Below are 27,213 nucleotides of genomic sequence, written 5' to 3'. Positions count from 1 at the left end.
CTACTAATTTTCTTTTCCTCTTCAGTTCAGATACTGGATTCTACAACCATGTTAAAAAAATTAAGGGCAATCCTAATAGCACTTGTACTTGCTGCTGTCATCTTTTTTAGTGGGACTGTCCTCGTACAGAAAAGCACTTACATTGGGAAACTCCTTGCTTCTACTGGTTTATTGTCCGTTTCAAAAAACTTTTCCGGAGTAGACACCATTCTAAGGCAAGGCAATGGCATCCTGTTTATGGAGACCACAGACAGAATGGAGCCACCATCCTTGGTCTTGTGTGCTATAGAGTCAGCAGCTCGCATTTACCCTGACAGACCGGTGGTCTACTTCATGAAAGGACTGGGGAATATCACCACAGAGGAAGAGGAGAATAATACAAGGCAGCGTTTTCCATCTCTCTCATCTTTTCCTAATGTTTACTACTTTCCTCTCATAATGGATGAATTATTTAGTAACACACCCCTCATATCTTGGTTTGAAAAGGTATGTTCTACACTTATGATAATCCTAAGTAGAGAGTTTCATAATATCATTAATAATATGCTTTATAAATCAATAATATAATGTACAGTAATCCAGAGGCATAACACCAAATTCTTAAAACTGTATAGACTGCCTAATGTAGTTTTACCACTCAGAGAAGCAAATTGGCTGAAACACTTAGGGCTCGATTCACAAAGCGGTGCTAACCCAGTTAGAGACTTTAGGCGTGATGATCATTGCACCACGCTGGTGAAAAGCCAGCTTAGGCATGATAAGTTTAGATCGCGCACAAAGTATCTCACGCAAAGCAGCGCCATTAAACTCTATGCGAAGTGCACCAGACTTTGCTAGCGCAAAACTTTTGATCAGCTGTGCACTGCGGTGCTAACCCAGTTGGTGCTTAAACTTATCATGCCTAAACTGAGTTTAGGCGTGATAAAGGGCTTTTCATCAGCGTGCTAACTGTTAGCACCGCTTTGTGAATCAGGCCCTATGTTCCATGAATTGAGGCCGGTTTTACACTGCATATTGATGGTAGTGTTGCGGCACTGCACCACCAAAGACAGGGCTTCGAGGATTACACTGTAATCGCCATCTGCGAAGCAGGAAGTGATCGCATGCACGGAAGCGTCCTGCTAAAATACACTTCCGCACATGCGTACAAATTTGTGGGCATTTTAAAAAGCACGCGTCGCCATAGACTTATATAACTTCCGGTCGCACAATCCGTGATGGGCCAAAATTTCGTATATGCAAAATTTTGCATCGAAATTCAAATTTTCACATCGTAATCATAATGCAAAATTTCTGGGAAAATCGTAATTGTAGTATTTTATAATTTTGTGTAATTTTTTGTGTAATTTTGTGCAGACTTTGGTAGTTAATAGCAAAGCCCCCATACATGCTATTGCTACCAAAATTGGTACATCTGTTAAGGAGAATATTGAGTAGAAGTTAATTTTTTTTTTTTTTTTTTTTTTTTTTTTTTAAAGACATTGTAGTTTTTGAGCAAAATGGTTTTTAAATGTCATTTTTCCAAGTTTAAAAAAACATTTTTCTTTGCATTTTTGAAATCTGTTTTCTCAAATTATATGGTCTTATTGGAAAATTATTTTTTCCCCTTGTACCCACAATTCCCTTTAACATATGTAGCAAGTTTTGCGTCAGTAGCATGTATGGGGGCTTTGCTATTAACCTCCAAACTCGGCACAAAATTATTTGAAATTTCACGAAATTACGCAAATTTTCATGCGAACTTATGAATGCCTACGAAACTACTTTAGTTTGCAAATCGTAATTCCGTATAGGCATAATTGCAAAAATTTACATGAAACTTTGCAAAATCGTAATTTTGCTGATTACGATCACCACTCCGCACAATAACGTAGGTATGCACTCGTGCCGGGGATGCAGCGAAAACATCACTTCTTTCACATTGCGCCACACTGCGCCGGTATGAAAGGCCCCATAGATTTTCATTGCACTAGTGATAGGCTGCGGTAAAATACTACACAGCACGAATATGAAAAGGCCCTCAAGCATAAATACCTTGAAGTCTGCACTATTCAAAATCTATGCAACATTACAATTAGGGACAATCGGAACAGCTGGCTTCCGAATTTGTCAAAATTCGTTGTTCCGCAGGCAACAGAACAGAGCAATTTCCAATACACGGAACAGCTGAATTCTGAAAAATTAGAACTCGGAACCATTACGTTTCCAAGACTTCAACCCTAATTACAATTTAAAAAGTTCACAAACAGTGGAGATGCATTGCTTGAGTAACATCCCAAAGTGCCATTATATGCTGCTGAGAATGGGACAGAGCAAACATGCTTGTTCAGGGGCTATGGCTAATAGTATTAGAGCCATAAACAAAGGACATGGCACACCTGGGGAAGGGCTCCGCCCGTAATATGTAGTGTCCACTTGCTCGTCCTCCATACACTTTTTTTCAGGTGTGCTTTAATAGTAGGGATGATCAATGAGATGTAAATTGTTACAAAATTTGTATGCGGTTTGAAAATGGACCAATCAGTTTAAGCTCATGTTTAACCCATTCGCGTTCCGTCGTTTTCAATTGAGAAATGTTCACCTTCCATTCATTAGCCTATAACTTTATCACTACTTATCACAATGAACTGATCTATATCTTGTTTCTTCCGCCACCAATTAGGCTTTCTTTGGGGGGTACATTTTGCTAAGAGCCACTTTACTGTAAATGTATTTTAACAGGAAGAATAAGAAAAACACGGGAAAAAAAATCATTATTTCTTAGTTTTCAGCCATTATAGTTTTAAAATACATGCCTCCATATTTAAAACTCACGTATTGTATTTGCCCATATGTCCCGGTTATTACACCGTTAAAATTATGTCCCTATCACAATGTATGGCGACAATATTTTATTTGGAAATAAAGGTGCATTTTTTTCCGTTTTGCATCTATCGCTATTTACAAGTTTAAAATAAAAAAATAGAAGTATTTCATCTTTACTTTGATATTTAAAAAGTTTAGACCCTTATGTAAATATTTACCTTTTTTTTTTCTTCATAATATTAAACATTTTATTTGGGTAGTTTTGGGAGGGTGGGATGTAAACCTGTGATTTATAATGTAAATGTGTGTTTGAATTTAATTTTTTTTACTTTTAGTTGTAGTTTTACTTTTTGGCCACAAGATGGCGGCCATGAGTTTGTTTACATGACGCCACTCTAAGCGTAACACACGCTTAAAGCGACGTATGGGGTACGTTACAGCCAGAAAAAGCGAAGCTTCCGAGAGAAGCTGTCGCTTTTTCAGCGGGGGAGAGGAATCAGTGATCGGGCACCATAGCCCAATACACTGATTGCCTGGCTAATGAACCGCGGGCCGGGAGCGAGCATGGTTTCTACGTCCAGGAACCAAAATAGGTTAAATTGGTCCATTTTCAAGCTGCATTTTTTTTTGCATAAGAATTTACATATCTGTGATCATCCCTATTTAAAAGTGACAAAGCTTAAAACAAATTGTAGAGGATTCCAACTGGTTTGTTAAATAGCCACTTGGGAGCATTGGAAAATTTTAAAGATGCTCTTGGGCTTGTGGCTGGAAAGTGTAATGGTTAAGGGAACTGCCTCTGACACAGGAGACAAGGGTTAGAATCTCATCTCTGCCTGTTCAGTAAGCCAGCACCTATTCAGTAAGGAGACCTTGGGCAAGTCTCCCTAACGCTGCTACTGCCTATAGAGTGTCCTAGAGGCGCTCAAACTTATTGCTTGACCCACTGAGTTGTGCTCCCATTTTTGCCTGAAGAAGCGGGGTCACGCCCGCGAAACGCGTTGCATTTGTGGAGTTGAATAAATTACTTGACAATTCTATTTTATTGAGACTCAAGTGAGTTTTCTTTTTTGTAAGAGGGAGGTAAGTCCACCTTAACATCCCCCTCTCCTTTTAAGCGTTTTTTAAAACGTTTTACTCTACTCTGGCGCCTCTGTACATAAAATTGTATTGAACTCTTCATTTTACCTGACAATACTGCACCATATTGGGCTCTCGATTCTCTTCTTGTTTTTAAGCATAGTTGCTGCAGCTCTGGCGCTTTGAGTCTGCCAGGCGAAAAGCGCAATATAAGTGTTTGTCTTTGTCTTACTATATTTAGTATAAAGCTGGGTTGAGAATGGGACCGACCTGTGCAGCACTGTTCATTGCATTAGGGATCGATATGTGCAGCATTATCTGTCATTCATCTGTAGAAAAAGGATATGGCTTGGGATGTTTCAGAGGATACTGTTGGAGTAACCAAAGGTAAGTATTTATTTATGGTTTATTAAGAACACTACGATAATTTTTTTTTTCCGCTACATAGTTATTTGGGTTGAAAAAAAAGACCTCCATCAAGTTCAACCAGAATAGGTTGTATTTTTATAACCTTTTAACTCTTGGGGAGGAGCAAGCATCTGGGGGTACCCATGATGAAGGGGACCCCCAGATGCCGCCATGAACCTACACCTACAGGCATAGGGGGTAGTTACCTCCACGCTCCTCCTAGACACTGGAGGTGGGGCGAGCCCCTTGTCCATGGTTTGGGCAAGGGCTCTGGGGGAGGGGGGAGGCTTTGCCATGGACCATGTGAGTTGATTTAGCTCAGGCTGCAGATCACGATGCTGTTTAGGCTCTGTGTTCTGGCAGTTCAGCTGATGAGTGCATCCATGCAGGCTTGAAGTCCTGCATAGCCAGAGAATGTTTACATAAATGTATCAAGTAAAGAATGTGTACACAAGATAAGATAAGCAGTGGATGCAGGTTCTCCCTGCAGAAGAGTCAGCCCTGTGATGAAACCCTTTGAATTCTGTTTTACTAAAAAAAAATCATTGTGTTAGTATATTATATGCTGGAAATAATCTTTTTGAGCAAATAAGAAATTCTGGGTTACATTCCGCTTTAAAGAGACCCTTTTTTTTTTTTTTTTTTTTCCCAAGCCAACTAAATTTGCCAGGGATCCTTTATATAGTAATATTGCAACTGTACAGCAATCCCTGGCTAAAACTTTGCCAGTTCCACTGGGTTTCCAGGTGGTCATTACACACTTCAAACTGACAATGTGGAAACCCTGGGATGAAATTCACTGTTCTTTCTTTTGATATATGTAAATGTACACTACCGATGCATTATCTGTAATTTAGCCGCATTTCAAAACTTTTCTTATTGTAACATTAAAATCAATTTTCTCAAACTCCAAGGTCTCTTTGAAAGATTTTTCACCCTTATTGCCACTGTTCTCCTTAGCATACCCAGGGCCGCCATCAGTGGGATACCACCCATTACAGGAGTATGGGGCCCCTGCAGTGACTGGGGCCCTCCCTTCTGAGTGAGTGACATACATTTAACTGGCTCCTGGTTCCTGTCTGAACTTCAGAGATTAGGAATTCGACACCAAAACCAGAAAAGCTTAGTCTAATACCTGCCATAGTCATGGCCTAATGTCCTGCCATATTATTATGTATTTATATAGCCCTGATATCTTCTGCAGCACTTTACAGAGTACAAAGTCAAGTCACTGACTGTCCTCAGAAGAGCTCACAATCTAATCTTACCATAGCCATTGTTAAATGGCCTACCATATTACAATGATGTATTTACACAGCACTTCATGTTTTTTATGGGCCAACACTTTTTTTTGGAGGGGGGGGGGGTGGCACAGGGCCGGTGCTGCAATAAAGGCAAAGGGGGCAATTGTCCCAGGGCCCCAGGGTCTGATGAGGCCCCCAGGCTTCCCCATTGCCTCTTTTAAAATTCAATATACAATTTTGTAAAAAAAAAATTAAACCTTGTTTCCCACTACCTTTTTAACTTGTCCTGCAAATTTGGTGTTGCTAGGATGTAAGGGGCCTTTGCTTTTTAACTGCTAAAGTCGGCGGGAATTGTTTCACTAAGTGTCATTTATACATTTAAATATAACTTTTTCCTTTGAAACTTTAAAATCAATTTTCTCAAAGTATAAGGTCTTTTAACATTCCCAGCAATTTTGGTGTTTCTAGCTTTTAAGGGGGCTTTGCTATTAAACGTTAAAGTCGGCGGGCAGACATTTTCCAAATGGCTGCAAAGCAGGGCTTAAGACAATAAATAACGTTCAGTCAGGACAAAAAAAGCAGGATTTAAAATGATAAAGTATGTTCAAGGTCTGCGCCATTTTTTAACATTTAAAACGATAAAGATTTGATAATGTAAGTGAATGGGGCACCATTTTTACCTCTGACTGCATGGGGGTTTTGCTATTAACTGTTAAAGTTGGCGCTACTGACATCTCTTTTAAAAAAACATTTAAAAAGCCTCTACATTAAATATGTATTTTAGGGGGTTACATTTTGGCATTGATCCTCCTCTGCCATGCTACTACCTGGGTTTTTGGACTGTTGTAACACCTTTTTAAAATAAATTGTGGCTGCAAATATGCCCTGAAGTTGGCCTGGCATTAAATTCAATGGCCTCGATTCATAAAAGTGCCTGCGAGCGGGGAAAGTGGAGCGGGGAAACACCGCTGTCGGTATTTCCGCCTTCAGGGTGGTAATTCATAAAAATGTTGCCTGTTGTGACAGGCGTGCGGAGATACTCCGCTGTAGGCAGGCGTTAGGCTGTCGGGAGACATGCGGAAGCCGGAGAAGCAGGCGGAATCCCTCCGTGCGGTGTTCTCTCTGCAGCTGCTTGGGAGGTCTGTCCCATTCACTGCAACGGATTCCGCACGCTTCTCGCCACATCAGAGGTAGCGGTAATACCCGTCCGCATACCGCTACCTCTAATCTTTATGAATTGACATTTGTTACTTTTGCTGTGATAATCACCGCGCAAGGCGGTGATTGATCACTCTGCTCGTGGATGTCGGCTTTTCATGCGGAAAAAGCCTTTATGAATACATATTTTGCTGTGTGGTCGGTAAAGCGAGCGGCTTTCTGCATTTCCTCATGCGGAAATGCTTTATGAATCGAGGCCAATGAGGTCACTGCAAACATGAATTTCTGCGGTAAAATGTTGCGAATGTGCTTTTGGCTTTTGTGATGTGTCTATCACTAGTTACAAATCCATAGTTCATATTGAACCAAGGAATGTTTATCCATAAAGAATTTGACTAAAGTTTTCACTCATCTTTTTTTCTTTTGATTTGATTGCAGTATGTTACCTGCCTTCTACTCTGACCACATCTTACTACTATAATACGTGCATACTATTTGGTTTAAATATGTCCAAGGGTGTAACTACATTGGGCCAGGCTCTCCGGCAAAGGTCTGGTGCCATCCCGACCTCCATTACAGAGGAGGGAGTGGTTTGGCCAGAAGATAGGGGGGCCTGGTCCCGTATGTGCAGAGTGAAGCATTGTACTTTACCTGTTCATGTCAATGATACATGAACCTCTTCACTTCCTGTTCAGTTTGCAAGTGGCATGCAGCCAGCCAATTGCCATGCAGCTTCAGTCCCATGTCATTTGGCAGGGGAGGAAGCCACATATTCATTGGCTGGCTACACAGCACTTGCAAACTAAACGGGAAGTTAAGAGGACCCATATCACCTCCAGGAGCAGGTAAAATGTAACGCTACTCTACAGGACTGTGACACCCTTCCGCAATGTTTTCTCCCCTTATGGAAACCCCTGTTTAAATGAAAAATGACATTACTTTTTGAAGTATAAAATTGGATTCCTCCTCTCCCTTCCCAATTTTTCAATTTGTTTACCCCATCACTCTTGGTCACACACTGATAGATCATAAAAAGTCTGGCGCCTCTTTGGATCAGATTAGCAAGGCAGCAACATGGTCTTGACATACAACTTTTGTAAGTCATTACCGGGTGAAACTTCTGACATGCCAGCACCAATCTTTTGGGCAAGGTCAATTTTATTGCTGGTCTCAGGAGGAGCTTTCTTGGAGGACAAGGTAATGCAAAACAAAGCACTAGCGCACTAATGGACAACAAGAGCAGCCTAGGTTGAACTCAGGGCCAGTCTTCAAGCCCCAACATAGGAGAGTCAACAGTAAAACACTGGAGCACCTGGGGCTCCAATTGTGATGGCTGAACTCCCCACAATGAGTGATAGTCGGCCACGGAATCCAAAATTTAAAAACAGTACCTGCATTTAGCGTGAAACTGGAGCAGGCTTCCGAAGTGTGGGTATAAATCCATAAGATGGTATTCAGGAGTCCTGGCTGGCAGTGACTCCGCGCTAAGTCCTAATGTGAAACTCATGCAGGGGACACTGAGTCCTTCTCCCTCTGTGTTTACCGGAAATGATGTGAAGCCGTCTACGTTCCAGGTACTGTCTACTCTGTTCTGGCAAACTCTTGGCTTATTGCATATCAAAAAGGTTATACTCCCGATCCGCATTTCGCCAGCAGCCTTCATCAGGGGAGGGGATCCCTTGATGAAGGCTGCTGGCCGAAATCCGGATCGGGAGTATAACCTCTTTGATAGGCAATAAACCAAGTGTTAGCCAGAACAGAGCCAACAGTACCTGAAGCGCACTTGGAGTGCAGCCAGCTTGACGTTCCTGGAGGACAATGGGTGGTGGTGCCAGCTGTTCACCAGTATCCACATTTCTGCAAGTCCTCCAGAATGGTTGCCGTAGTTCTCTACCTTATGCTTAGTATGTTGAATTTATATTTGTACACTGGAGTGTCGGGGTGGGATTTTCTCTTGTAAAAACTAGGGAAGGAGGAGTCATACTGGTCATGTCATTATAAATTTAACAGATGTTTCCATAAGGGCAGACCAATCGGGATCTCATGAGGTGCCATCCTGGAGCACTTGTGAAAAAAATCGGCTACTGGAAAGTAGCTGGGACTTTTAGCTAGATAAGTGTCTAAACTTGACTTTCTATTTGACTGATTTGCATATATAACAGAGCTAGTTTTTTTAAAATGTATTGTGCAGGAAAACAGAGTCTTCAGACAATTTCTTAGTAGGACTAGTACTATATGTACCTATGTAATGTTTATCTCATGTCACTTCAGGTATGCTTAAAGCTATAGTGTCATAAACAACTGTTTGTTTTGGTATTGCTAGGTAGACCAAAGCCGGGAACAATATTGGACCCACGTTAGCTCGGATGCATGCAGGTTTGCCATGATTTGGAAATATGGTGGAATTTACATGGATACTGATGTCATTTCAATTTCTCAAGTACCCAATGATCATTTTTTGGCAGCACAATCTCAAGGGACTACCAGCAGCAGTGTTTTTGGTCTCTCACCACATCACAGTTTAACATGGCAATTTATGGAAAATTTTGTTGAGAATTACAGAGGAGAAATATGGGGTCACCAAGGCCCTGGAGTATTCACACGTGTTGTGACTAGATGGTGTGGAATGCCTACATTTAATTGCACAGACGATGTAATGTGTGCAAACATCTCCTATTTTCACCCTCAGCGCTTCTACCCCATCCCATATAAATCATGGAGAAAATATTTTCAAGTGTGGGAAAGATTGCCAACATTCAATAGTTCTTATGCTTTACATCTTTGGAACTTTATGAATAAAGCTGGACAAACTATGGTACCTGGGAGCAACACATTAGTGGAACATCTCTACCAAAACTACTGCCCCACCATCTATAGACAAATATTAAGGAATTAAAAAAAAACATAACTTTGAATGTTTGAATGTGTTCTTAAAAGGAACTGGAATGAGATTCCAGTAAATGGCAGTTGCTTTTTATGACTGAACCTTAAAGGCAACCTGTACTGAGTAAAATTATTGAAAATAAACATGATGTAGCTGCAAATGAATATTACTTACCTCACCATCAGTTCCTCTCAGAAATTCACCATTTTCTTCTTACAGTGATCCATCCAGTTCTGACAATATTTTGTGAGAACTTAAATATAACAGTTGCTGTCAGTTATATATCAGCAGCTGTCAGTTATATATCAGCAGCTGTCAGTTACACCTGAATGTACAAGCTAATGTCCATGTTTCCCTATGGCTCAAGTGGGCAATATTCGTTTAACCACCCTGGCGTTCTGATTAAATCGCCAGGGTGGCTGCGGGAGGGTTTTTTTTTTAATTAAAAAAAAACTATTTCATGCAGCCAACTGAAAGTTGGCTGCATGAAAGCCCACTAGAGGGCGCTCCGGAGGCGTTCTTCCGATCGCCTCCGGCGCCCAGAATAAACAAGGAAGGCCGCAATGAGCGGCCTTCCTTGTTTTGCTTACATCGTCGCCATAGCGACGAGCGGAGTGACGTCATCGACGTCAGCCGCCTCCGATCCAGCCCTTAGCGCTGGCCGGAACTTTTTGTTCCGGCTACGCTGGGCTCAGGCGGCTGGGGGGACCCTCTTTCGCCGCTGCTCGCGGCGGATCGCCGCAGAGCAGCGGCGATCAGGCAGCACACGCGGCTGGCAAAGTGCCGGCTGCGTGTGCTGCTTTTTATTTGACGAAAATCGGCCCAGCAGGGCCTGAGCGGCAGCCTCTGGCGGTGTTGGACGAGCTGAGCTCGTCCAGACCGCTCAGCAGGTTAACAGTGTCTTGACCAGGAAGCTGTTATGGGGTAATGGCCATTTTCAAAATGGTGGACAGAGAATTCCACAGATATTTGTGGACAAACAGGACGCATGAGAGAAGGAGAGATTGATGAGTAAACTACACAGGAGGTAAGTATGACATGTTTATGTTTATTTTGACTTTTAATTTTCAGTTCAGGTTCTCTATTGCAGTACAAGGGATATGGAGGCAGCCATATTTATTTGATTTTAAGCAATACCAGTTGCATGGAAATTCTGCTGATCCTCTTCTTCTAATACCTTCAGCTATAGACCCTGAACAAGAATAGAAAGATCAGATGGTTCTGACATTTTTGTCAGATCTGACAAGATTTTCTGCATGCTTGTTTCTGGTGTTATGCAGACACTACTGCAGTGAAATAGGCCAGCAGGGCTGCCAGGTAACTGGTACTGTTTAAAAGGAAATAAATATGACAACCTCCATATCTTTCACTTCAGTTGTCCTTTAAGCGAAGACAAAATGACAAAATAAACAATTATATCCACCCTCCTGATCCTAAAAATGACTTTTAGAATCCCACAATTTTATATTATGTTTAAAATCTTTAAAAAAAAAAGCATATTTTGTCTGTCTCTGTGTCTCAGAGTGCTCAAATATATGAATTATTGACCTTTTTATCTATCATCTCCTGGCAGAGATCTGGGCTTCCTAGAGCAAAGTATGTTATGGCTGTAATTCCTTATCAGCAGTCTGACTGGGTCCCGACTGGAGAAAAACTATCAGTTGCGTAGCTGAATATTAACACTTCCAGGCAGAAAAATAAGAAAAGCATTGCAGAATAATTGTGTGCTAGGAACTGTTCATACACATGTCTATCTCATCATGTCTTATGTCCCTTAGGGTTTCTTTAACCTCGCTGGCGGTAAGCCACCGCAGAGGATTTCTCAGGCCCTGGTGGGCCGATTTGCATAATTTTTTTTTTGTTACACGCAGCTAGCACTTTGCTAGCTGCGTGTACAAACCGATAGCCGCCGCTGTGGTGATATATTAGGGTGCTGATGATGTTAGGAATACATAAACATATTCTATCATTTTTATGTCTGCTGTATATCTTTCAGAGGTGGATGTCAGCCAGTATGGCTTGAAGGTATTGGCAGCTAGCTTCATGGACTGTTAATGTGATTGTGTGGGTGTCAATAGACAGACAAAAGGGAACCTCGTTACCAGTCACCTTCAATAGGCAAGGAAGCGGCTCATTAGGCCACTAGCAGTCACTTTGATCTGCTGCCCCAGGTGTGATTGTCTGCGTCTGCCTACAGGCAATTACAGGCAAACTGCTACCTGTAACCAGAATGCAATCTTTTCATGTATGTGCTAAAATACACTTTAACAAAGGAAATAATGTGGAGGAAGCCTTTTGATGTCTGGTAGGATACAATCTTACCTATTGAATTCTGCAACCTTCAAGAAGCTAAAACAGGAACCCTTTGAAGCTTGCATATCACAGGAAAGATTATGACATGCGTTCGGTGATGTCACAAACGAGGAAACTGCATTAGGGCTGGTGCACACCAAAAACCGCAAGCAGATCCGCAAAACGCTAGCGTTTTTTGAACCGCTTATTGTCATTTTGATAGCGCGGTTTTGGGGCGTTTTGGGGGCGTTTTGCGTTTTTTGCGTGCGTTTTTGCAAGCGTTTTTGGAAGCGTTTTGCGTTTTTCAGGAAAAGAGGTAGAAAGACCTTAAACAAAGGGTTAAAGTGCGATATATTGATGACACATGTGAAGCACATTGAGCAATTGAAGTAAAAAACCCAATATAAAAAGGGTGGGGTCCTTAACAACATTGTGGGTTAGTTCAGGAGAGGTGACACTGTGGTTTGGAGAGAAGAGTGACTTTTTTTGGAAAATGTTTCCTGATGTGCTGTTATTGCTCTGTGTAGCAGCATATATGAGACGTAGGCCAAGGACAAGGAGATACTGGGTGCATCCCATGCTACAAGAGCGGCGCCGGAAGGGTCAATTTAGGACCCTATATAGAGATTTGAGGCACCATCCAGAAAAGTTTTTTGGCTACACCCGCATGTCTCTGTCCAGGTAAGAATACTTGTCACTTATTTTTATAATGGGGCTAAGTATTTTGGGGAGGAATGAAATTGGAAGCACTTTTTGGCCCTTAGTTAACTGTGTTTGACTGTAAACAGAAAAACAACACAATAATCAATCCGCTGTATACATAAGCTAACCAAATAACTGTGATACTTGATCCTGGTGTGTTATGTATTCAATGCCTAAGGCCTCCATCTAATTTTTCTATAGGAGTAACTACTATATTATATATCCATAGTTTACCCAAAACATTTGGAGTATATTATGACCTTACATACTCCTGGTGCATACTTCATTAAGTATATGGCAACAATCAGCATATGGGACACAGTAATGAAGCAATGTTTGAACAAAATCTTTCGTTTTAATGTTTTGTTCTTCTGTGCAAAGAATATTTTGGACATGTGTTGTCCATACTTTGCTTTCAGCAGCAAAAGTAATATGTCACAAATGAAAAATGTTTCTGCAACAAACAACAGTAGATCTAAAGATAAGCATGCTCTTTTTTCCTAGTTTTGATGGCCTTTTAGCCAAACTGAAGGATGCCCTTCGCCGACAAGACACTAACTTTCGCCTAGCAATCACACCAACTGAGCGACTCCTCATAACATTGAGGTAATGTAAACTAAGATCCAAATCTGAGCATTGAACAATAAAATAAAATGTAAAACTACAAAAAACTAGTCATGTTGTGATAGCAAATCACACATACTACCAGGGCCCTGATTGTAAGCATGTGTACCTGATTCAGCATTTGTATGAGGCTGGCTGTGCGATGTTAAATCAGTGTACACTGTAGAGTCACTGTGCATAGATGATGTTTGAAATCGCATACCTTGATCAGGGCGCTGAGGTGGAGGCATAGAGTAATGAGGCTGTTGACCATATGGCATGTTATGCATATGCATTGGTGGGTAGTGGGGTGGGTCATAAATGCGTTGCATATGGTAAGAGAGTTGTGGGTGTGCATTATATTGTTGGCTGGAAGCAGGCAGGTGTGGTTGCTGCAAGTAGTTGTGCACATTGTCATCTGCACGGGTCTCAGGTAGTAAGAATCTCCCCAGGGTCTCAGAGATGGCATGTCTGGCTGCCCATTGCTTATCAGGAGGCACTTTTTGTAATAGTGGCACCAAACTTAAAAGATACTGTGTGCATGGCTCTTTAAGTTGTTTCATTTCATCCTCTCGCTTCTCCATATGATCAACAGCCTTTTCTATTGAACTAATCAGCTTCTGGTCGTATTCAGCCCTGCTCATACCTCTTCCTATTCTCCTGCCTTGTGTAGCTACCCTCACACCTCTACTAGACCTGACAGTTGTGCGTGTCCGACTACTCGCTGGGCTGTGTGGTGTGTGATCTGGGGTAGTAGAGTCACTGTCTTCCACTGTAGCAGTGTCAACATCCTGTGTAGTGTCTTCTTCAACTTCCACATCACTGGTGGTGGTAGGTGGCACCTCTACATCGTCCTCCTCAGGATCTGGTGGTAGGCTATCTTCAGTCCTTTGGAAAGGGGAAAGCACAACTTTAGTTCATGGAATAGTGACCATGGATATCACAGCAAATATATGGGCACAATGCGATGCATCTTTCATTGCAAAACAATAGCAGTAGCCTGTCTATTTTTCCCATTATTTGTGTACATAGCTTTTAGGCACAGCCCCTGAGCAAGCATAGAGCAAAACTGGCCTGAGTAAACTAGCACTGATTTTGGTAGATGTGTGTTACAGATGTGTGATGCAGACACTACTGCAGCCAAACATATAACCAGCACTGTCAGGCAACTGTTATGTTGGGTAACGAACAGTCCACATTCCTGTCATGTAATCATTTTAAACTGGACCTATGCCATCCTTACATTAAGCTACGTCCCCCAATATATTTGGTAGAGTGATGGCAGATTATTCGTTCCACACTACTGAATTGCATTGTGGGCCTACTCCTTCCTTCACTGTTCTATTGGCGAAGTTGACAAACATTGCAATAGGTTAACATTTACGCCATACTTACTCAGCCGGTTCATGATGTTTTTTTAGAAATTCTAATATGCCACAATATTTATATTTTGTTCGCTGCGAACTTCCAGACCCACTTTTGGATTCATGGTATTGCTTTTCAATCTCCTTTTTGTAACTGTCTCTGACCGACTTCCATCTTGTCCGCAGGAGGGCAACTAGGAATAAAAATAAACATACATGTTATTTCTTTTCTTTTGCAGATTTCTGGCAACAGGGCATTCATATGCAGCACTTCACTACCAATTCCTCATGGGAAGAAGTACAATCCGATACTTAGTTTTGGACACCTGCAAATTGATCTGGAAAGTACTTCAACCGGAATTTATGCCAACTCCTGACGTACCTATGTGGGAGGCTAACATGCAGCTTTTTTGGGAGAAACATGATTTCCCTAACTGCCTTGGAGCAGTGGATGGGAAACATGTCAGACTGGTTATGCCTGCATTCACTGGCAGTCTCTATTACAATTATAAAAAATTCTTTTCACTAGTGCTCATGGCTGTTGTGGATCCTAATTTGAAATTTATCTATGTGGATGTTGGGGCTTACGGAAGTTCCCATGATTCCTCAGTCTTCCAGCACAGTCGATTTGGCGTGAAGCTTCGCACAGGCCAGATGACTTTACCACCACCACGCCCCTGGCCTGACACTGTAGAACCACCTTACCCCTGTGTGTTTGTGGCTGATGAGGCCTTTGCACTGTCTGAGCATGTTATGAGACCGTATGCACAGAGAGATATGACTCATAAAAAAAGTAGTCTTTAATAACCGCCTGACCAAAGCCAGACAAGTAGTAGAATGTGCATTTGGAATTCTGGCAAACAAATGGCGCATTTATCACACTGCTATAAAAATGCAACCAAAGTATGCTATAATAGTGGTGAAGGCAACATGTATTTTGCATAATTATGTGAGAACACTAGATAGCATGACCATAGAGGAGGAAGAGGGGGATCTTTCAAACAGTGCTCTTGTCACTTTACCCCCAGCTACTTTACGTGGTCCCATTTCTGCCATTCGCAACAGAGACAAATTAGCTGATTATTTTGTGCCATAACTGTAAGAACTAAAAAACCTGCAGGCTGCTATTTACTTACATGACGAGATCAGTATTATTGTGCAAATAAACATTCTTGAAACCGTGTTGTATGTCTATATCATTCATGACACTCTAAAGTGGCAAATAGCGCCCTAATAATACATGTGAGTACATACACACACATGTACCTGCTGTTTATAAGGAGAGATGGCTATAGAGAGAACAGCTTTGCCAGAGACCTGTGATAATGACATTTCTAATTGTTTAATTACTCATTTAGTGGAGGGGTGATGATATATTGTCTGCAAAGTGCTGCATGAAATCAATAAAATACAACAATTCTGTACACATATACTTACTCTTAGAATCCTTGCCCTTTTGGCTCAAAGTATTCCATTTTTCACCAAGAAAATCTTTTGCAATGTTGCTCCAGATTTCATGAGCCCTTTGGTGATCTTTATATCCAGGCAAAGACTTGTCATAAAGTTCTGGGCTGTTTTCAATCTTAATTATCAGGTTTTCTGTGGTAAACCACTTTGCTGCCATCTTCCTCCTGCGCAGTCTAAAATCCCTCATGCAAATCTGCCACACAGGAAGCACACTTTGACCAGGAAGTGCGCATTCTTGAAAAAAACGCATCCGCATCAAAATCCGCTTGATCAAGCGGTTTTACAGGCGTTTTGCGTTTTTCCTATACTTAACATTGGAGGCAGAAACGCATCCGAAATCCAAAAAATGCCTCACCCAGGCATTTTTCGTTTCTGCAAAACGCCTGCCGCTCTGGTGTGCACCACCCCATTGAGATACATTGACCAAGCAGATCCGCAGCCGCAAGCGGATCTGAAAACGCCCAAAAAGCCGCTCGGTGTGCACCAGCCCTTAGTTCCTGGGGGCTGGACATTAAATGCCCCAGGGGACATTTCAGAGTATAAAAAGCAGAGGCAGATACCTAGTAAGTATCTTCTCTTGGAGATAGCGCATAGCTAGAGATGATCTCGACTTCTGGTCGAACAAGCGGCATGCTCCTGCCGACAACGTTTAGACCTTCAAGTTGGTAACGTTTTAAATCCCCATTTTTATTTTTACGCAAATATCCGTGTGTATTTTTGTAACTTTTATTTTGTAACTTTTTTACTTTGTTTTTTGTACATCTTCTGTATATATTATTTTCTGCATTTTTCTATTTTTATGGAATATTAAATCGTTATTTAATAAGCTTGACTTCTGCTGTACTAAACTAACACTCATAGCCTAGAGGAGACTGCAGTGCAGCTGTGTATAAGTCCGTGCCTAATTGTATGTTTGAGCAACACTACCATATGAAATTGTAATTGCATTGTGTGTATGGGGCACTTCTGCGCTCGACAGCCGAGTGGGAAGTCTAACAGTATCGTTCGGAACGACTGTTAGTGGTTTTGCTGCACGACAGTGTAACTTGCATTACAAATCATTGTCTGATTGTGCTGTGTTACTGTACAACTGTACTGTGTGTGTGTGTGGGTGCGTGGCGTTCTTGTATTCGGCCTAAGCGCAAAGCTGACCCAAATACGAAACCGCAGATTGCGTGTTTAGCCCTCGACAGCTGAGGGGACGTGTCTAGCGACGCTAGTGGTGGCAGTGGGAAGTGTTTGAGGGGTTCCAGCCTTGTTTGTAGCTTAAATAAGGCTGTTCCCCGCTTAATCTGATCAAACCCGCAGTCGGGAACCGTATACGCAGGCGTGCCGCGGGCCGGTTCCTGACAACCGCTTCGTGCCGATTTGCCGCTACCTGCCGCGCCACCCCCCCCCCCCCCGATACCTTGCGCAGCCTGGCCAATCACCACCAGGCAGTGCTAAGGGGTGGATCGGGACTCCCTCCGATGCCATGACGTCATCCCGATCATCGCCATGGTGACGGGGTAAGCCAAACAGGAAATCCCGTTCTGAATGGGATTTCCTGTTTGCTCTGATTGCCGAAGGCGATCGGAAGGGGAGGGGGGATGCCGCTGCACAGCGGCTATCATGTAGCTAGCGCTAGGCTAGCTACACGATTTAAAAAAAAAACAATTAAAGTGCTCTGCCGCCCCCTGGCGATTTTATTGTAACACCAGGGGGGTTAAGCACACTGTAAATGCACATTCTGCTTTTTTTATGTTCTTACAGTCCATTTCCACTCAAACCATATAAGGGAAGAAAATCATTAATTATGAACAGCTTCACATATTTACTGATAATCAGTCACATCACCTTCTTTTTAATGGATGAGCAGCAGTGGAGATAATTGCTTATTTAGAAAGTATCACCATAAGGCCTCGTTCACAGTGGCCCGAAGCATTCCCAGTGACAACAGGAACACAATGCCACAAATCAGGACAGCAGCGCCGCATGGTATGCTCGTGTTGTATCAAGTGCAATGAAGCATACAGTCAATGAAAATTATGCTTCACTTTTACTGTTAATGCACGCATTTAGCACTAATGCAGTACGTGCAAAAGCAAGAAATAATTACCGGCATTTGGGCTCTTTAGAAAGTGGTGTGATAGGTGGCCACAAGTTTATGAACAAGTACATTACATACTGGAAAGGAGCACTATATCCAAATATACTGTATATACAGTGAAACGCTGTTAAAATAAAACGTAAATAACCCATGAGCAATGTAGCATCGAGTGCACCTATATGCATGTCCTTGGGCAATGTGAGGGCCCTTTCACACCGAGGTGGTGTGGTATTTTTACCGCACCCCACCACCGGGCAATTAAAGTCTATGGAAACTTTCATGTTACGGCGCAACGGAAGTGATGTTTTTGCTGCATCTCTGACGCAAGTCCAAAACTACGTTAACCCTGTGGCATGCATCGAGTTGCAGCCATCTGCGTCGCCCTAAAAGTCATGTTAGTCTATGGCGAAGCATTGTTTTTAAAATTCACAGATGCGATGTTGCGGTGCGCATGATCCCTGAAGGCCTGTTTCCTGAAGGCCTGGTTTTGGCGGTGCACCGGGCTTTGCGTCGCTGATGATGAATTCTGGTGTGAAACCAGCCTCAAGGCTTTGTAGAAAATGCAGGACCTGTTAGAAGTAAAAAAGTAAAAGGCCTCAGTAATAGTCTTAGGCTACTTGCACACCAAGACGTTGCGTTAGGTGCTACGTTAAGGTCGCATAACTTGCACCTAACGCAAGGCCTGGTGCTCTTCGATGTGGACGTCAGAGTGAGCCGCGTTGTGCAGCTCACTCTGGTGTCCGTGATGCGTACTCTTGGACGCATGCGGCATCACATGGTCCCGCCGGCCAATCGCCGCACAGAGCGGCCGCACCAGGAAGTAAACACTGCACGTCACAACGTGCAGTGAATATTAATTAGCCATGTGCCTGGCCGCTCTCCGCTCCTCCCCAACATGACTGAGCATGTGCAAACAGTCTAACGTGGCTTAAGCCGCTGTAACGCCGTAGCATGCTGCACTTTCGGGAGAACGTACAGCGTTGCATATAACGGTGTGAACAGCCCACTTATGTTACATTGCTGTGCGTTGGGGGAGCGTTACAGGCTGCACTAACGTGCGCCTGTAACGTCCCTGTGTGTAAGCAGCCTAAAGGAAATACTTGCCTAAGAGGAAATCCTCTGGATCCTACAGAGCATGGGTTCCTAACCCATGTGTTGCCACACATGTATGTTGCGGCATCCTGGGGCATGTGTTGCTGCATCGCTGCTCTGACTCCCTCATGCTGCCATGTTGCCACTCTGCCTTTACTCTTTGCTTCCTATTCACCTATCCTAGTAAAGTAAGACTACAGAAAAATGGCCACCGGAGTCTGCATTCCCAGACATATATCCCCAATGCAGACCCGGGCAACCATATATTTTTTTTTTTTTTTTTTTTGTAGTCCTACTCTAACTACCATAGCCCTGTGAAAATCAAAATTTTCAAACTGCATATATTTGAATAACAATTTACATAAATCTGCATGAACTTAGAAATATTTGCATCTCATTGCTCATCTCTAATTGGAAGTAGGATACAGCGGCAGCCTCCAGCTGCTTGTTCCACTAACTGTGAGTGAGCATGGTTATGCTTGATTGGTTCCTGGGGAACACAGCATCAGGGGAAAAAGCACTAATGGCTATAGTGTGGAGGGTTGTAAGAGGGGGCAGCAACCAGCTTTCCTACAGAACCTTCCGGTTATTTCCTCTTGGAAGGAAGTGAGGTTCGGGATAGCATCAGAAATGCACTGCTGTGGCTAGGAGGACCAAGGCTGTTTTATCAGAAGGAACTGTGTGATGCCTAAAGCTGAAGAGCTCCTACGAGAGTATAGGAAGGGTTTGGGGAGGGCACATTTTTTAATTGAGCTTTAAAACAAACCTGAGACTTTTTCCGCTGCAATGCTGATCTGCAATGAGTATGATCTGCCTCTCCCCACTCAATATACTTAGCCAGCTTCCACAGCTTGCATCCTCAACCTCCCCTGCCTCTACCCAGCTAGCACTTTTGTCCTCCAACCACCACCCTCACCTGCCTCTACACGCTCACTCATAAGCCTCGGCATCACCTGCTTCTCCTCACACTCCAGCAGGGGAGGCTGGGTGGAGGCTGAGAGTGCTAGCTGTGGAGGTTGGCTCCCCCAAAACTTCCTTTCTCAGTGCTTGTGGTCAGGAGCCTCATACAGATGCAGTATCAGTCCGCTCTACCAGGCAGGCGCAAGCCATCCGCATCTACGCAGTAGAGCAGACCCAATCAGACTCGGCTATTTCTTTCTCAACCTTGTGGCATTAGGTGTGTTAGTGATCACTGTGATACTGTTCTTCTAATCTCTTCCTCACTCAATGAGAATATACCCATGAAGTGCTTCTTGTGAACCCGTGGTTCATGATGTTCTGATTTGATCCTTTGCAGGCTATAGACAGACACAAGTTGGAGTGCCAGTGAACTGAAGTGTGGTCAGTAAGATCTTAAATCTTTTTATTGGTATGATATATGAAATAGGTGGTTTCAGTGCCCCGTGCCAGCTGTGTGTGTGGCACCTGAGTTGGGTGCTGCTATAGCAGTAATGCTGTAGAACGCGCCCTGCACAAGGGTAATTTGGTGTTTCAGCAATTAACCAAATTACTTTTCCCTTCTACTACTTGCTATGACTCAGAGGGGTTTAGTTTCTTAAGCCACTGGGAATTTCAGTGGGTGAGCTGTCATTGGGTTCACCATGTGCCCAACTGACTGGCAGCTATGAAATGATCTGTGGTAGTGCCTCTAAGCAGTTTGTATGTGAGACTATCAATAAGTCAATATTGATGTATGATGTATATTATGGCATGTGTTTGTGCACTTCCTGGTGGATCAAATTCACATATGACCCATATGATATGAACTTCATGGTATAGGATTGTATTTAAAGCAATGCTATCAAACCAAGTGTTCTAAAATAATAATGTCTAAGTAGCTGTGTAAACATTTTCCTACTTTTCATGTTAAATATCCGAGACAAAAGCTTTAATTTATTGGGCTTGATGCCATGAAGCTCAAAATTGAGCTCAGGTGCATCCTGTTTCCCCTGATCAGTTAAGCTGCAGAAACATCTTCTGAAGGATGAAGTTCACCCATGGTAAATTCAGTTGATTGGGCATGATTTGGAAAGGCACACACCTGTCTATTTCAGATCCCATAGTTGACAGTTCAAGTCAAACCAAGTATAAAGTCAAAGGGATTATCTGTAGACCTCCGAGACAGGATTGTCTAAAGGAACAAATCTGGGAAGATTACAGAAACATTTCTGCTGCTTTAAAGGAATCATCAGGCAACTAAATCGCAAATCTGATTTACTTACCTGGGGCTTTCTCCAGCCCCTCGCAGCTGTCTGTCCCATGCTGAAAGCTCTGTTCGCAGCCGCCAGCCCGGGGTCCCCGCGCAGTGCAGAGGACTACCTTGGTCATCCTTACTGCGCCTACATGAAGCACCGCTGTCAGTCAAGCCCACATTGTCTGCGGGCTCATGAGCCTCGCAAAAAATGTTTTGCCACATTAGATATATTAGAAGTGGACCAATAGGTCTTCCAATATAGTATCATTGTCCAATAATTGCATCATTTTATGCATATACATCAAGTGGATCACCTTGTTATGGATTGATATGTACAGGGCCTGGCAGTGTTTTATGAAGGGTTAATGTTTCCAAAACCCATAGTGGGTGGAAAAGAATTGGCCCTCCCACCTGCAACCATCTCTTTTAAAAGGAGTTGTATCACCATGAAACAGTTGCTATGATTAAGGACCAGCAGGTCCGAAATATGTCAGCTTGTGCATGTGATGCTATCATTGGATACGTCTGCAAATAGTGTTGAATTGTGGCATTGTGCGGACTTCCTTTCCTCAATATTGTTCCCCACTGGGTTTGGCTTACCTTGGTCCAGCACTGCCTGTCTACTGAGAGTTGTAGCAGTTTTTCCGCGTACGTTAAAGGGCGCCGGGAAAAAAGGGCGCAGGGTTTTAAAAGATAATCATAAATAACGTTTAAAAAAAATTTGTGTTATATTTCGTTTAAAAATAATGTTTTATAAAGTTATAAATCATTAAATAATGTGTATAAAATCGGCAATTTTAAAAACGTTAATCTTCCCTTTTTAAAAATTGAAATTTATAATAACGTTTTATAAAACATTAATAAGAATTTTACTAAAGCTATACCTAACCCTACTCTCACACAGAACCCTCCCTGTACCTACCCCTAACCCCTAGACCCCCCTGGTGGTGCCTAACCCTAAGACCCCCCTGTTGGTGCCTAAACCTAAGACCCCCCCCCCCCCCCCCCCCCCCCCCGTGATAAGCATTAATAACGTTTTAAAAAAAAATATGGTGCGGCTTTTCGTTTAAAAATGTTTTAAAAATTATAAATCATTAAATAATGTGTAATCATGAGAAACATTAAACATTAAAAGTCTTCGGGCGCCGCTTTTAAAACGTTATTTTTCTCCGGCGCCCTTTTTTCCTGTTGGGCGCCGATTAAATGATATTTATTATGGGAGTGAATGGCGGCGCCCTTTTTGTCCACCTGCCTCATGCGCCCAAATTTCCTGCTTCCGTTTTTTCCCCCTTGTTTGCCTTTATATTGAAAAAGACTTCTGGTTGTAATTGCTGTCAAATATGCTTTGACAAAGGTTTTAGCAAACGCTGTGAATACTTACTGTATGTACATGTTTCTCAGTTTCTTTATTTTTAATATAATTGTCAAAACTTCAGGTAAAAAATTTTCACATTCTCATTATGGGGTGTTATTTGTAAAATTCTGAGGGAAAAATGAATTTAATCTATTTAGGAATAAGGCTGTAACATAACAAAGTGATGCACTGTAAAAACTCTCTTGGGGACATCTATCAAGAGACAAAAATATTACTAGGTCTTTGGAAATCCATGCAGAATTGTCTTAGACATCCTAAGAAATCACTAAATAGTGCAGATTCCTTCTTAAAAATAGAAGGCGTTAGGAAGGTCTCCCAGGCTGTGCAGTGTGTGAGGGAAGTTGCTGTTGCTGAGGTAACCAACACATCTGGTGTCAGCAGGCTCTGAGTTAAGGCGGGGGGGGGGGGGGGGAGCCCTTCACAAATCATATCTAGCCTGCACTGCTGCACTTTCTGTAGAACTGCTATTGAGCACTTCTTAATCTGCAGCAGTTCAGGGATGGATTTCCACTTTTCTTAACTGTAGTGCAGTTCTAGAAATCCACTCTAAACTTCCACTATTAAGTAGGATTTGAGAAGTTTCTAACGATCATGCAGAACAGTTCCTCTGCTGGTTAGAACAGTTTTAGAAAACTGGTAACTGTCTGTAATGCTTTGATAAATCTGGCCCTCTGTACGTGTGTCTGTATCTATCTATCTCTGTATGGACTTTGCATTTCAATCATGCAGCAGGTGTGTCCTTATTTATTTAAGAGCCCTGCAAGGAGCAACCTGTGCCAGAACTTTGCACTCACAAGCTTGAGTATCTGAAAACCCTGGTTACTTGGTATTTTGTATTCCTGTATCAGTTACCCTGTTACTGAAACTATATTCTGTCTGACCTAGATTCCTGCCTGCTCCTTTTGTACTGATTGCTCGATTGCTACCGTACCGACTTTATGCTTTGTTTTGACTGTGATTTCTGTGATAGATAGGGATTTGACTGTGATGGATAGATAGGGTTTGGGGGGGGTTGCACTTTGATTGTATGGTGTGTATGCATGTGGTGGTTGCATCATTGTATATATTTGCCACTGCATTCCTGATTGTTTGTTATGCATGCAATTGCATTGAATTTGTATAATATTGGTTGATGCACGATTGTCAAACACTTTTGCACACTATTTCCCTGCCTCAGTGTGTGTGTGTCGCTGCAAACTGTGATCAATCCCAGTTTCTCCATTCAGGCTGTATGTATGAATGTATGTATGGCCTGTGTGTTAGTCATGGAGAGAATCCGAAGACACAACAACAAACGGGGTAAATATATATATATATATATATATATATATATATATATATATATATATATATATATATATATATATATATATATATATATATATATATATAATATATATTACGGAAAATTGGATACTAACCTGACGGTAATTTTCCTTTCCAGATGTGTCCATGGCAGCACAGTCGGGTTAAGTCCCCACCCACTTGACCCCTATAGGACCATCCTATAAATTTCTCCCTTTAGCTCCCCCCCCCCCTGTAATCTTAGACTCGAATCACCGAATCTAGGGAGGGAGCCCTGTGCTGCCATGGACACATCTGGAAAGGAAAATTACCGTCAGGTTAGTATCCAATTTTCCGTATTCCATATGTTTCCATGGCAGCACAGTCGGGAGATAGCTAGCAATAAAATACAGGGAGGGATGAGTGTGATGCTGAAAGAAAGTTTAATTAACTCAAATTAGCAGTTAACACACTGGATCCAAATTGTAACGTGGAGTTGGCCGCAGGGTCAACCCTGTAATGTCTCATAAAAGTATTTAAGGACGACCAATTGGCCGCTTGACATATTTTTTCGGGAGAAACTTTGCAAAATGCAGCCCAGGAAGCTGCCATGCCTCTTGTAGAGTGCGCTGTTACCTGTTGTGGAGGTACTAGATTGTTAATTTTATATGCACTTTGAATAGTGTTCATTAGCCAGTTTGCTATAGTCCGTGATGAAGCAGGCTGGCCGGACCTGTACCCTGCTGGTATAATAAATAATCTGTCAGTTTTTCGTAAGTCCTTAGTTTTTCCAATATAGGTCTTGAGTATATTCCCCACATCTAAAGGATGAGGTTCTGGATTGGATTCCTCAAAGAGAGTTGGTAATGTCCACTCTTGATTGAAGTGATAGATAGAGGCCACTTTAGGCACAAAGTGCTGTATTGGCCTAAGTACCACTCTATCTGTATAGAAGGTCAGTGCGGGTTCCCGGCAGCCTAACGCTTGTAGTTCAGACACCCTTCTGGCGGATGTTATAGCTACTAAGAATGCTGCTTTTTGCGTTAGAAGTGTAAGGGAGCATTCCTCTGCAGGGTGATATGGAGGTTTGGATAACGTCTCTAATACTAAAGGCAAGTCCCATTTCGGAAAGAAGGTCTTAATCGGTGGCTTCTGCTTGATTACTCCTCTAAGGAACTGGATCACTAAGGGATGTAATGCCCACCTCTGATCTGTTAACGCTGACAGGGCTGTTACTTGTACCTTGAGTGTATTGTAGCCTAGGCCCTTTTGTAATCCTGTTTGGAGAAAAAGTAAGATATCTGTTACTTGTGGTTTAAGAGGGTCTATTTTCTGGTGTGCTGAGAAGTCTTCGAATTTTGACCAGACTCTTTGGTATGAAGCATTTGTAGTTGGTTTCCTTGCTTTCAAGATAGTTTGGATAACCTCTGTCGAACATCCTAGCGATTCTAGCTTCCTCCTCTCAATCTCCATACTGCTAACTTTAGGATGGCTGGATTGGGGTGGACTACCGGTCCCTGTGATAGTAAGTTCGGTATTATTGGTAATAGTAGCGGTTCTCCTTGTTTCAATTGCCATAGAAGCGGGAACCATGGCCTTCTCGGCCAGAACGGTATTACTGCTATTAGTGTCACATTCTCCTGTGTTAGTCTCTGTAGTAAGCGTTGAATCACTGGGACTGGAGGGAACACATAAGCTGTGTGGAAAATCCTTGGAGCCACTAGCGCATCTACTGCCTCTGTCTTCGGTGTTTGCCATCTGGACATAAACCTTTCGCATTTGTTGTTGTGGCTTGTCGCCATCAAATCTATCTCTGGATCGCCAAACTGTTCGCATATCCACTGGAACATTCTGTTGTTCAAAGACCACTCGTTGTTGTCTATTCGAGTTCTGCTTAAGTAATCCGCTGTTATGTTCTGTATTCCTGGAATATGAATAGCTGTCAGGCTTCTGAGGTGAGTCTCTGCAAACGTGAATATTGGAGTAACTTCCTGAAGGAGACTCCTCGATCTTGTCCCCCCCTGCTTTTTTATGTATGCGACTGCCGTCAGATTGTCCATACGTAAAGTCACATCTGCACCCTGAATCTGGGTTTTGAAACTGAGGAGGGCCAGAAATGCTGCCCTGATTTCCAGTATGTTTGCCGGTATGTGTTCCTTGTTTGACTTCCAAGACCCCTGCACTGTGGATGATTCTAGATGCGCCCCCCAGCCCTTCTGGCTGGCGTCGGTGGTGAGTATGATCCTCTTTGGTTGCTGGATAAGTAATGGCTTTGACAGGTTGTCTCCTTTTAGCCACCAGAACAGACTGTCTCGCATCTGTTGCGTTATCATGATTGGCTGGTCCAGATGTCTTTTCCGCCACTGGCGCAGGAGTCCCGCCTGCCACTGTCTGGTATGCCATTGTGCCCATCGCACCATTGGGATAGTAGATGTTAAAGTTCCCAGTAGACTGAGGCACTGCTTTGCTGTTATTACAGTGTTGCTTAACATACTCTGTATTAGTGACTGAATCTTTAGTTTCTTTTGTTCTGGTAGACTGATCGTGTTGTGTTCCGTCTGGAGACGTGCCCCTAGAAACAAGATGTCCCTTGTCGGCTCTAGTTGACTCTTGGGGAAGTTTATCTTCCAACTGAATCTCTGTAATTCTGACAGCAGTAGGTGTTTGTGTTGACTTATGACTTCTTGATCCTGGTGTAGTAATAACAGGTCGTCCAGGTAGTGATGTAGCCTGAGCCCCTTGATTCTTAATGTTTCTATCATTGCTAATAGGACCTTCGAGAAAGTTCTGGGAGCAGTCGAGATCCCGAAAGGAAGACATGTGAGTTGTAGATGTAAATCCCGTATTGCGAACCTCAAGTATCTCTGGTAGTCTGCGTGAATTGGAATATGCAGATATGCGTCCTCCAGATCTATTGAAAGTGCCCAGTCGTTGATAAGTAATACTTTCACAATGGTCTGTAACGTTTCCATCTTGAAGTGTTCTGTGATTATGAAAGAATTGAGATGTCTGAGATCCATTACAGGCCTCAAGTCTCCTGTCTTTTTCTTCACGAAGAAAAGAGGTGAGTAGACTCCTAATCCTCTCTCTTCGAGTGGGACTTCCATTACGGCTTCCTTCATAATTAATTCCTTTACATATTTCCATAGGATTTCGCTCTTGTCCTTGTTTA

At 42.6% G+C, this 27,213-nt stretch overlaps 1 protein-coding gene across 1 annotated transcript; it reads left to right on the top strand.

Annotated features, from left to right (window-relative positions):
• Nucleotides 1-204: 204 nt before the first annotated feature.
• On the top strand, nucleotides 205-9,591 carry LOC137543628 (alpha-1,4-N-acetylglucosaminyltransferase-like). The gene is made up of 2 exons (XM_068264747.1): nucleotides 205-486; nucleotides 9,019-9,591. Exons 1-2 carry the CDS (start codon nucleotides 238-240, stop codon nucleotides 9,589-9,591), a joined length of 822 nt encoding a protein of 273 aa, XP_068120848.1. The 5' UTR covers nucleotides 205-237.
• The last annotated feature ends 17,622 nt before the right edge of the window (nucleotides 9,592-27,213 follow it).

Source organism: Hyperolius riggenbachi, unplaced genomic scaffold, assembly GCF_040937935.1.
Source record: "Hyperolius riggenbachi isolate aHypRig1 unplaced genomic scaffold, aHypRig1.pri scaffold_133, whole genome shotgun sequence".
Classification (NCBI taxonomy): domain Eukaryota; kingdom Metazoa; phylum Chordata; class Amphibia; order Anura; family Hyperoliidae; genus Hyperolius; species Hyperolius riggenbachi.
Note: the sequence above shows the minus strand (reverse complement) of the source record. Positions and strands in the feature narration are given on the sequence as shown.